The sequence below is a fragment of the Mycetomoellerius zeteki genome, unplaced genomic scaffold, assembly GCF_001594055.1.
Source record: "Mycetomoellerius zeteki isolate Tzet28-1 unplaced genomic scaffold, Tzet1.0 scaffold101, whole genome shotgun sequence".
Taxonomy (NCBI): Eukaryota; Metazoa; Arthropoda; class Insecta; order Hymenoptera; family Formicidae; genus Mycetomoellerius; species Mycetomoellerius zeteki.
The window spans coordinates 732,482-745,632 of NW_017255923.1; the positions used below are offsets into that span (position 1 = coordinate 732,482).

Consider the following 13,151-nt stretch of genomic DNA (forward strand, 5'->3'; position numbering starts at 1 on the left):
AACCATATAATGTTGAAAAATTATTGCGCTTCCGTTCAATTGCGAAATATTCTATGAATGATGATTAAATGTACAATGTGTTTTATTCTTATCACATTTTATTATTCTGTATATTTGCACACAGAGACTTTTTTTATAGCAAATTTTTTGTCGATTATTCTCGTACATAACGAATCTGTTATATAATTAAATCAGCTTTCGAACTTTGCTCGCTTCAATCGTATTCAGCTCCGATGGTAATGCTCATGTCGTCGGAAATGATTTTCGTTTGGTGATACCATCGATTCGTATCCAAGACGACTGCAATTGAAAATTACAATGTTTCAGAACAATACAAAAAAATATTGATAACGCAATACAATGTATAAGAAAAGTAATATGAAAAGTAAATTTTATTAGTTATCGCAATTATTTCTGAAATATTTCTTCTGAAAATTCTTTATACATTTTCGAGAAATAATGAATCAATAATTTTATTTTAAACACTGTTAAATGAAATAATTCTTTTGCTCCAATTCAAGGGTATAAACGATATTCACATGCCCTGCATTTTAGCGTTACACGTGACCGAGCAATACCCGATTCGGAATAACATTGAATGCAGCTATCGATCACAACGCCACATTTAGCGCTAAACGAGGAAAATAATTAATTTTCTAATTAATTCGATCATTGTTTATTGGCATATATCGTGTGGCTCTCACTTATCTCTCCGGTATGCACAATCACTTCCAGCCTCTTGCATGTATAGTGACATTCTCTCGGCGGATCTAAAATCCACAATTTTTCACCCTTTATCTGCGCCTGCCAGGAAGGATAATCCACATCGTCCACCTTGGAAAAATTTCATATTTTCAAAATATACGATTAATGATAGTCGTCCGTATACTTAAACACAAGCGCATACTTCAACGTTGAATATATTTGCATATAAATAATATATTTATATACAAATACAAATATGGTTAGGAAAAAAAAAATATATTTTAAGATTATTAATAAATCTTTACTGAAATGTATTGTATATTTAATATCGATAAATAATTTTGAATCATCGTTTTTCGTTTTTTAAAGAATGTTGTTATATTTGTCATACAATTGTTATTTCGTATAAAACTCATATAATTTTGAATAAAACCTACGTGCATCGGTGCGCCATAGCCATTGCTTCCCATAAAAATCCAATCCGTTTTCTTGCTTTCGGCAGTGGCGGGAAGAAAATACGGTCTCTGATAATGCTCCCTCAATATTACGCCTATTTTCTCGTCACAATTGCTCCTAAGAGGAAAAAAACAATGAGAAAGCATTATAAGAAGAAAAAGTAATAAGAGGAAAAATTAAGATATTATTTTTTCTTCTTTAACGATTTATCGATTTTTTCGAAAATACGAAATTCATCGAGATCCTCTATCGATAGTTTCTCGACATCGGCATGACATTGGAAATGTAATTTTCTTCGTAACCCTGTTAGTGAAATCGTACACCAATGTTAATGATTCGAGGAAATCTCGGAAGCCGTGAAAATTCTCGCAGGCTAATACACGTAAACTCACAAGATACGTAAGTCTGTAAACCTAATTCTTCAGTTTTGTCCTTTTTCTCGCGTTTGCAGACAAATATATACATAATTCGAACTAATTTTAATACAATGATTCTTTTAGTCTTCATTTTTATATATCTCAGATAAAAAAGGGAATTAGTTTTATTTCGTATGGAAATCCTCAGAAGCTCTCTAAATGAAAAATAAGAATAAAATACTCTTTATTAATTGCAACGTCGTCAGTTGAGTGCATGTTTTTAAATGCTATTTATTTTCTAATTATTTCTTCTCAATCTAATATTATATTAATCGATGTGGTAGACTCTGGACATAAGATAATGATACTGGGGAAATTGTCATTGATAAAACAGTTCCCACTTTTGTCATTTATAATAACCGAGAGAAGGAATAATATCGGTAAAAATCGAAATATACTTCTAATTATTTTTTTATAATTTCTCCTTCATCTAATATTCCATTAATCGAACAGCATATTAGACATAAAGAAGTATTGCGAAAATTATCATTAATAAAATGCTTTTCGCTTTATCTATTTATTACAATTAAGGAGGAAGAAGAAAGAAGCGAATAAATTTAATAACATATCAAATCGATATAGAGCGAAACAGAGAGAAGTTAATAATATCGGTAGAGTCGCCATTAGTGAAATAATCCGCTTTCCACTTTTTTCAATTATAACATCCAGGGAGAACAAAAGATTGACGGTTTATTTAGCGTAGCAAAATTTAAATATTAATAGCGCAGAGGAAAATATATATATTGCTTGGATAAACACTGTTTTCCCTCGAAAATATTGTCCCGCGCGCTACTGCATATTTTGCAAGTTTACGCGAATTCCGATTGCCTGAATGTAGGCGCGCGCCCGTATTTTGTTTTGATTCGCTCGCCCTCGTCACGCTTGTGCCCCTCTCCGCGCCTAACTTCAGAGTAGTCGGAGCGTTTGGCGCGATTGCGGTGTGCGCGCGTCTTTCTCTCTCTTTCTTGCGTCGAAGTCGCGTTGGACACGAATCGGGAATTTAGCAACCGGCCAGTTAATTGCGTATGCGCGTCAATTACCATATATTGTCGCGATCGATAGTTCTGTCAATAGATATGTACGTATATATCCATGAACGACGTGTTTATGACCGTTTAGCCTCGAAGCTCGCCGCCCATTTCGGAATCGTCCGGATTCCGGCCTCCCGACCGATTGATCCATTTACTAAAGCGCAAATTTCTCGGCTGATCTTCCGGTCGATCGAAACAATGTTTGATTGTTGAGCGATCGCATAGTGCCCAGTGAGAATTTTCTGGTGACCTCGTGACGGTCGCGAAGAGAGGTCTCTTCCCGTGGTAGCATCGGCCTGAAGTTGTCATAGGATTGCAATAATTAGAAAACTCTTGGAGTAAACAAATATTAGACATCTCATTATTTTAAGTTTTAGCTCAAAAATTAATTTATGGCAATTGCTGTAAATTATCCTTCCCAATAAACACAATGTTACATGTAACGTACATGTAACATGTAATTGCTCAACAAGATAACTGTAATATAACATAAGTTGCATGTTACATATACGTTACATGTAACATTGTGTTTACTGGATTGTTTCAAGAATTTTTTAAATTTATGTATAACGTCGGTAATTAATAAATAATAATACAGATAAAAGAATTCTAGATGACTGAAAAAATATAATGCCTGTTATTTTTGGTCAGAGTTGTATATTTTGATATATGTATATGTTACACATGTAAAATATTATATTAAAATATAAACATCAAAATACGTGATGTATAAGATCGTAATTAGAACTGTAGCCAGAAATCTGAATTGCAAACCGTAAAGTGGGCTTAGTGTCGTCATGAAGAATTATTTCGATCGTCGATATCTCACGTGATTTATTCGGGAATTATTAAACAATCATCGCAGTACATCTCGACAATTCCGTCAAGTGAACTCCGTGCGACTATAGCATCACTCATACAATGGAATTTCCACGATCGATCATCTTCGGGCGAGGTTAACCTCGATAATAATCGACAGTGATTGCAATCGCATTTTCTACATTTGCCACGATTATTGATCGTAGTTGATCTCTTGATTAAAACTGCGAAATTAATGTTGTAATTAATGTTATGATGTGTATATTAAAAATCTTCGTCTCGTCTCTTATATTTAAGTTACGAAATTAAATCCACTTTAGACGATCTATAACATAATTTGTGTTTCAAATTTCGGGATAAAATTTTATTTACCCTAAAATTTATATTTATTTATTTATAATTTTACGTGCTCTGTAATGAAACAAATATTTCAAAAATGAGAAAATACATCTTTTATAAAATATTTGTTAAATATGTTTTATATATAAATTAAATTATTTTTATATAAAATATTTAAAATACATATAAATTCATGTCTTCGTTTCGCGTACGGCGCCAGGATCATCTGACACCATTGTTTCAAGTCTCTGGATGGCTTAACATTTATCAGCATTTCATTCTGCACTCGTATTGTTTGATGTTTAATGTTCTTCGTCAATGTTCAATGTTTTCCATCATATATCTTCGAAACAAATCTGCATCTAAACCAAGAATTTCATTCCGATATAGCTTCTATCACGTTTTCATTCCTTACTCTCATCTTCTCCCCTCCATCTAACCATCTAAATGCGTAGGTGTGAAATACTTCAATCTTTTGTCTAGTGAGAGATATTCGTTCCTTTTCCTCTCCTCTTTCCGAACTGCTGCTTCTGTCTATATCGCGTCACATTTTTAAGTTTCTGAATTACCTAACATGTGTACTTTACGTCTACTAATTCCGCTTCTTGTTGCACTATTTTGTACTCTAAATGTAATTTGTACCGTGCGTGTCTATTATAAGTACTAGCTCTGTCCCTCTTTGTTCTGCTTTTGCATTCTTGATGTAAACATATTTATACATGTCTATTCTCGTTTTTATTATATATGCGTTATGTTAAGATTAAACCAAAGAGCAGCAATTATTGCCGCATCTTTTGAGGTTTAATTTATTACGTCTGTATTATATGTTCCTATAAACCCTGTTAGCATTGTACCTCAAAAAGCTATTATTATTACTATTAAAATATGTATTAAATATAAATTTCAAAATAATCGAGATAAAGTCATAAATAGAATTTTGCCTTGATGCGAATTATGGATTATCTAAACTGGGCTTTCGCGATGTTAAATATCGCATAAAACGAGTAGTATCGGCAATACCGAGAAAAGTATCGGGCGATCATCACATTGTATGCAATACAGTTGGCGGATTTCGGCAATATTGAGGTCCTACACCTAATTAAAAATTCACCGTTACGGGAACGTAAAGAAAAAATTGGCGTTATCATGTCGCGTTAATTAGCCATAATTTTTTATTAGACCTTACTTGTTAATTAAATTCGTCGAACTACCACGAGTGTCGAGCGATTGTTTAGAGATTGTTGCGAAAAGCGACGAGCGCTAGTGTCGTCACGTTAATTAAGTACGTGCTGGTCCGAAAAAAATAGCAATCGCGATCGGCGAGCAGATTCATTTATTACCGGCTCGTACATGAGTTGTTTGTTTAATTTGCCCGTGATGATTCGATGCGCCGTCGCACGATAATAATTGGCGACTCGCTTTGGCATTCGTCTCGCATTCGCCTCTCGGTGAACTGAACAACGGAAAAATGACAATTACGAATTGCCCGAGTAAAATGTTATTTATTCGTCGTCCGCACGACAATTTTTAATTGATATTCTATATTTTCGATAATTATGCTTGCAGAACGCGCTCTGCGGAGGAATGCGGCAACGGCGGCAGTGCGTCGATCGGTGTGCGTATCCATATTTTACATTTGCGCGACTGATTTATTTCGTTCGCGATTATTTTAATGTTGTTGCCAACGGTTTTCCGATAATGAAATTAATAATTGTTATGAAATTGCTTAAAAATGACAAGCGTTCGTTTATATCGATCGTAACATGCTCAAAAAATTCATTATTAATTCACTACCAATTTGAAAAAAATGTTACTTAAATTTCGTAATAGTTCCTACTTTTATTATTCTTTGTTCTTCAAGAAATATCTTTCAAGAAAATTTTATTAACATACTGATTTTACATCGGAAAATCATCGTCACATTTATTCTATTAAACTTTATCTTCGTGTGGAATGCAAATGAAAATTAAATGAATGCGTTTATCGAATTCATATTTTCCGAAGTCTTATATAAATGATTTCGATAATTTTGAATTGAGAATGAAAGACAAATTATCGAGATCAGTCTAAAGATTATCTACACGGAAAGAATGGGATTGATGAAGTATCTAAAAAATTTATAACAATTATATTATATCGACAATATTATTTTAATTTGTAAATAATTTTGTTAATTTAATAACACTATTAATGAGATAAATATGTTATACTCTTGTTTTAATAAATTTTTTATTCATTCAATAACATTTAATGAAAATAAATATGTCATGTCTTTGTGTTTTAATAAAATTTTATTTGTTTTATACATTATGTGTGTATATATATTAACAAGATCATTTTTAATTAAAATAATGCTGTTGATACAACATCATTTTTTTATAGACACAGATTTGAAAATAATTTTTGTTTGAACTATCAAAATAATTATGTAAGACTCAAACTAGTTACTAGAATCCTTGGTAAAAATTTATACACTTTTTTAGCAATTACTGAACAGTTATATTAAACTCTGCTTAGTAATTGAGAAGTAAAACTTAGAAAGGAAAAAATTGGATGTGTGTGTGATTGAAAATATCGGGAAAAAGAGACTGCAGAATCTCAACAACGTCCTTTGCCCCCGTTTATGTATCCAAAAGTCAAGTACGATTCCTACTTACGTACCATCCGACATACCAAGGCGTCGTGCCCTTTTCCATCATGGCTCGATCGACGCTCATGTCGAAAACATCTTGCAGACTCCGAAATTCCGTTTTGTACGGGAAAAACTGGCAATTCGCTTCCTCTCCGTGATATAGCGTTTTGAAAAATGAGAAGGAGAACACCGTAGGTGCTGTCCAATTCGTCATTGCATCGCTTATCACCACTGGCTTCCCTGAATACGCGTAGCTGATTACAAGTATAAATTAGAGATCAATCGTAGAAAGATATTGAATTATTAAGCTCGTGTGGATATATTATTGCTAAATGCGCCGCGAGTGAGTAAATAATTCAATTACAAACGGAAGTCGTTTAATAAATAATGACTGTGATGAATTAATTTTTACACGGAAAAACCAGTTTTATCGCAGTATTTAAAAATTTAGTTAGGCACAAATCTGAAAATAATTTTGTTAAACCCAAAATAATTATGTTTATTTTGACTCAAGCTGATTGTTGGAATGTTAAAAGTAATATTGCTTATATTATACTTAGTTTCCTATATAATTATTTTAATCGCTCAAAACAAAATTATTTTTAGGTACATACTATATAGAAAAAAAAATTAGTTCCTTCCGAACTGTTCAGTTCAATTATATTTTTTGATAATAACCAAATATTTTATTGTTATATAACAAGGAACTTAGTTGTTTTCGAAAAATACATTTTCTGGTTTATATATATATAAAAAACAAAAATATTTGTTTATATTATTTAAACAATTTAATTTGTATAAAATTACAGTTTTGTTTGATATATTTTAACCAAATTTTTGTTACAGTAAAATTTTGATTTATTGAATAAAAGTTTTTTCTATTGTAACTGAATTTTTAGATTATACTTGACCAAAATTGTTCTTTCTGCGTATAAAGATTAAGTTCTTTTCTTTTAAATAATGGCGAGAGGAATAGATTAATTCTTTAGACATTTTATTATTAACAGCGTTAAGTGAAAAAATTAATTAATAATACATAGGCAAATATTTTTTATAAATGATGTTTAAGATAAGAATTGATTTAATTATATTTCGGTATTGTATACAATGAATAACAAGATTAATAATTATATTAGATTTTTACGAATAATAGTTGAGACATAACTTTAATCTTTTTTGAAAAATAATGATAATTTTCATATTGTAAATAAATTAATTGGGAATAAACGGATTTTTCGTATGTTGTTACTGAGCGATGTTTCAAAATGGAAGAATGCCGCGCATGAATTACTGAGTTAACAATACGCAGGTCGCGTTTTAGTACCGTTGTTCAAAGATCGTTGGATCGACGGCGGAGAGTTTGTCAACCTGTTGAACATCCTGGCAGATCGAGCAGTCTTGCGGAGGTCGGAAAAGTTTTTGCACAAACGAGGGCGTCGTTATCCAACACTGGAACAATGTTTCACAGTTACTCGATCCACTCGAAAATATGACTCGTAACAGAATGCTATTAATATTTCTAGCAAACATTAATTCTCCTTAAAAATTGGAGCTTTTTATTCTTAGTTGCGATTTTGTTCGATTCAAATTCTTTCGTCTTTTTATCGTTTTAAATATGATTATTTATTTACCTGGATAAGTAAAAATAATTTGTGATATGCGATCTGTTGTATCATATGACGTCTAATCGAGGGATTAATATAGAGTCACGTCGAAGGAGATACAGCCTTGGCCATAAGTATAAATCACTTCGAAAAACTGACGTAGACGTTTTATATCTAATGGAAAATAAGTATATTAAAATATAGTATATTTAATATAAAAGTATATTTAATATAAAATATTAAAAAATAATTTTATTGAAAAATAATATTTGTTTTTACCACATTATATAATATTTTTAATTCTGATTTGGCTTTTATTACGGCCAGTACTTTTTCGAGGGCATAAATTGAAGATGCTTTATACTTATGGCCGGGGCTGTATGTATCGCATTGAAATAGAAATAGATGAATTATTAGACAACGTGAAATTTGCATCTCACCTTACTATATCGATACGCCAGCACGTACGTCCACGCGACTTGCACCACAATCCACGTGGCGATCAGCAACAAGAGCCACAGGTGCCTTGTGCGGACTTTTATCAGTTTCGTTGGTCGCAGTCGCGAACGGGCACGAAGCATCCGCCAGGCTTTAATCGGAAGTCTCAAGTCTTCTATTTTGTTCAATATCGCGTTTAGCTCCTTCCGCGCGAGGTCCACGGATTTTTTCGAAGAATCCGCGGCGATCGCGTTGTCACTCGTATTCGTCATAACGAAAACTCAATGACTTCGTGAATATTTCGAAAGAATATAACGATCTGTTTTTTTCTTTCTTCGTAGATTCCAAAATTAATAATTCCTTAATTCTTATTGGCTAAACGAATTGATATATATCTTAATTAATATTAATTCTGTAATATAAAATCTGTCTAATTTGTAATTAATTATTTGCAGTATAATGACCCAATTAATTTGTTAATTTTTAAATTAAATTATAGTTTGCCTTTTTTGTTGTTTCAGAAATAGGTTGAAATCGATATGAATGTTAAATGGTATCACGTTGAATTTGTTGCAAATTAAATCTCTCTTTTTTTTTAAATAACGCAATCGCAGCTATTACTATTATTGTGTATTCCGATGGCACTAGTAGTCCCTGATGGCCAGCGTAAAACTGGGACGCGGTCCTTACCTGCTGCTCCAGCGAGCCAAGCTCCCCTCTCGCATTCGCCTCGTATGGGGGTGGAATGGCAACGGGTTCACGGGGATGTGAAACGAAAATCAGTGCTCACCGATGCGGGTTGCCGATTGGTTTCGATCGAATCGGTTTGACGCAATAGAAAGTGGATTATTTCCCGAATGTTTAACCCACTTCTTTCTTTATCTCTATCACCCTCTTTCATTCGATTTCCTTTCCATGGAAATTCCCGGAATTTTCATTGGAGATTCTTAGACGTGATCTCTCAATGTTAAAAAAAATTTGTCACTCTTATTTAGTTTCATCTGCATAACGAAACAAAAAAAAAATAAAAATTTAGTTTAGGAGAAGATAGAAAGACGATTAATAACAACAGTTTAAAGATACAATAATTTAAATTGTAATCGAAAGGAAAAAGAGAGAGAGAAAGAGAGAGAGAGAGAGAGAGAGAGAGAGAGAGAGAAAGAGAGAGAGAGAGAGAGAGAGAGAGAGAGTTTATAAAGAAGGGAACCGATTAATTAATATCGCCATCGTGCTACATGAGCGCGCAAAATTTATAATAAAAAATAAGAGAATAAAGAAAGAGATTTTAAGTCCGTAGGAATTATGGGGTAAATTTTCCGCTTTTCCGTTTCATGGGGAATGTGACGTGGGCGACGCCTCTTATCTCGGGTTGCAGCTGGCCCCGCTCATCGAAGTGTATAGACTTCGTCGACTTAAAATACGATTGACCTACTTCATATTATTTCTTATACTTCGCAACCTATACCCGAACGACGCAGAATTTTCCTTTCTTGGGAAGAAATTACGCGAGAAGAATGTTTTTGCCCCGCTTTAGGAAAATATTTATTCAGAAAAAAATATATCCGTTTAAAAAATATATATTTTTATACGTTGAAGGAAAATAAGTCGGGCAAATAAGAACATATTAGGTGTATAGTCTTTGCAAAAAGTGACAAATTGGAAATTTATATTTTCCATGTAAAAAGGAATGTTTGATACATATATATATAAAATATATGAAATATATTATATATGAAATAGTTCAGTAAATCAATAGTTTCAGTTAACAAAATTATTTTATAGTTTAAATAAAAATTTTCTCATTTAATCTTAATTATTTCTAAATAACTGATCTATTTTCTATGTCCATTTCTATCAACGTAGATTAACTTTAATCTCGGTTTAATTTACTCTTTATCCTTTTCTATATAATTCCTAAAACTAGAAAAAGATAAAAAGTAAGCTAAACCAAGATTAAAGTTAATCTAAATGGGTAAAAATGAGCATTATTGAAATAATTTTTGCCCCAGATTTTAAATCGCCGCCAAACTTTTTTTTTACTTTCAAATATAACATAGAAGAAATCTGAAATTTTTGTTTGTTAAAAAATACGTGTAATAAACTAGAAAATTTATAACTAAAATTTTTAAATTGCTTGTTTAAATTGCTTTTAATAAAACAAATCATTGATTTATCTAAGGTAAATTTGCTTAAATCTGTAATTTCGATTTAAGAATGTTTATAACGCGACCTTTGGCGAAATATAATGTAAATCGTGGAATAGCGATCGTGGAATAAAGTATGGCTAAATATCAAATGATTTTATTTGATTATCTTTCAGAAGGCAAACCATCGAGAGTATCTTTGCTGACAATTTTTTTTTAATTTCCCGTTAGGAACCAGTGTTAAGATTCTTGACTACTCATCACGGAAGTTCAAATTGATGACGTCAGAAGCGAAAAAATACGTAATGAAAATTCTTACGAATAGAAATATTTTTCAATTAAATAATATTTGCATTTGATAAAATATACTTGTAAAATATACCGGAAACTCTCCCTTTATTTTGGAATAGAATAAAATCATATTTGTCGCAATTTGACAGTTGTCATGTAGCTTGTTTTGTTTTCTGGTTAGGTATAATTCAATTTTAAATATATGTTATTTATTGATTACCGGAACACAAGGGAAGTTTTCAGTAAATATATATTTTACAAATTATTTTATCGATTGCAAATGTTGTTTTATTACAAAATACTCATATTTTTAAATATAATTTGCCAAGAATTTTCTTTATGTATTTTTCTTGTTCCTAATGTCACAATCCAAGATGGCTGCAGTGAGCAGGCAGGAGTCTTAAAATTGTAGATTCAATTGTAGATCACATCTCTGACATTAATTTTAATAATAACCTTGTGTTTTAATTTACTCTTTTTTTTTTAATCCTAAGAATTCAAATCCTAAGAATTAAAAGAGGACGATTTAAGCAAAAGTTGAAATTAAATTATATTCTGTTTGCGCGCGCGTGATATATATTTTTATTGCGGTTTTTAATCCAGTAAACGAATTTTATCGTGAATTTTTTTTCAATTCACGTTAGAATGTCCTCGAAGTTTTTTACGAAACACCTCGTAGCTCCGACTGTCAGTCCGGTCACACTTCGTTGAAACTTTTCTTCGAAATTCGTTTTTCCGCGTGTGGAAACGGCACTTGCGAAACAATTTCGATGCGATTGGAAACGTGCGAGCGAGATTCGCTCGGGCGATACGTGAACGAGATTACGCGCGAGGAACGGATTTTACAATTGCAAATTGTCAATCCGCACAGCAATCCGCGTCTTAATTAACAATTAGCCCCGCGCCGAACAGGGTTTCGTTCCGTGTGAGTTCGCCTTTTATGGAATAAAACCGCGCACATCTGCCCTTACGTTCTTTCGTTTTCTCTCTTTTTTCACCCTCACCCCTCTCTTTTTTCGTGCAAAAACCGTGCAACCGACGAATCTCGCACGCGAATCTCGTTATCTCGGCGACGAGGCGCACTCTTTCAGACACGCAATAAAATCGCAATCGAAGAGACGAAAAGTCAAAAAATGCGATTACGCGCCCGTTAGGAGCTTTAATCCCTTGAACTGCGCGTCCCTTCGGTTTCTGATTCAACAAAAATATATATTTCTACAACGAGTCTTCATTATTTAAATACACAAGTCTATGACAATTTTTTTTAATTATTTTACGCTACATTTTATTTCGTCTGAGAGCTGGAAACGTTTCCCATTCTTTCGTGTACCCATCATCGATTAAAATTAAAACCGGCATCTCTTTTTAATTACCGGAACGTATATATTTAGAAAATATGAGGAATAAAACATTAAATGTATTTAGACAAATCCCAAGTAAAATTTTATAAATTTTGTAAATGTATATATCTTTAAAAAAAAATAAAGGGTGAAAATGAGGACTAATGAGAGTAAGCGTGCTAATTAATTTGTGTAAAAATGATCTTAATACATAATACTTACAATTGGTTGAACGTTTAGAATCTCTGAATCATTCTCAGCAGCGATATATACGATCAAATTGACTCAAAGCGGAACTGAACGTTTAACTAAGCATTTGGATAAAGACCATTTTTACACAAGTTAATTAGACCTCCAATTACCGCACCTACACTCTAATTAGTCCTCATTTTCACGCTTTATTTTTTTTTATTTCGAGAATCTTAGAGTTTTTTTTCTTATAAAGTATATATAGGTTCACTTAAATTGAAATTCTTGAATATTTCATTTGTCTTTGATGATACGAAGAAATGCTTCAAATAAAAATAGAACGGTTTGAGGGGGATGTATTTTGATCACGTTTTTTTTAAGTGGAAGCGCCAAAAAGATATGAAAGTCATCTTCCTTTTTTGAATGAAATTATATGATTTTTTAAATATATCTCTCTCGAAACCGTTCCATTTTCATCTGAAAATTTTTTCGTATCATCAAAAATTTAAATGAAATATTCAAGGTTTTTAATTTAAGTGGACCACCCGTATATCTTTCTTTTCCGTTTAATCCTTCATAAGCACACATATTTTTGCTTACTCCGTAGACACTCTGGGCCTTTTCTGTCCAATCCAAATTTTTTTACTGTATTCTAGTCTTTCAAAAAATTTAGAAACATTCACTTTTTAACATCTCTGTTACATTGCCAAATAGTTATTTAACTCAAACGTTAAAACCTTTATTTAA

At 32.1% G+C, this 13,151-nt stretch overlaps 1 protein-coding gene across 1 annotated transcript; it reads right to left on the reverse strand.

Annotated features, from left to right (window-relative positions):
- Nucleotides 1-213: 213 nt before the first annotated feature.
- On the reverse strand, nt 214-8,723 carry LOC108731502 (uncharacterized). Its single transcript, XM_018461857.1, has 6 exons — nt 8,443-8,723; nt 7,723-7,847; nt 6,428-6,652; nt 1,143-1,278; nt 705-834; nt 214-300 (listed from the first exon to the last, which is right to left on the reverse strand). Exons 1-6 carry the CDS (start codon nt 8,710-8,712, stop codon nt 215-217), a joined length of 972 nt encoding a protein of 323 aa, XP_018317359.1. The 5' UTR covers nt 8,713-8,723; the 3' UTR covers nt 214.
- Between the last annotated feature and the right edge of the window lie 4,428 nt (nt 8,724-13,151).

What these genes read in the sequence shown, in the direction of transcription:
- LOC108731502 (XM_018461857.1), bottom strand. Translation starts at nt 8,712, where the DNA reads ATGACGAATACGAGTGACAACGCGATCGCCGCGGATTCTTCGAAAAAA. An exon ending in TGGCGTATCGATATAGTAAG is followed by an intron (nt 7,848 to 8,442) that starts GTGAGATGCAAA and finishes ACATTGTTCCAG; the next exon opens with TGTTGGATAACGACGCCCTC. An exon ending in ACGCCTTGGTATGTCGGATG is followed by an intron (nt 1,279 to 6,427) that starts GTACGTAAGTAG and finishes TTTTCCTCTTAG; the next exon opens with GAGCAATTGTGACGAGAAAA.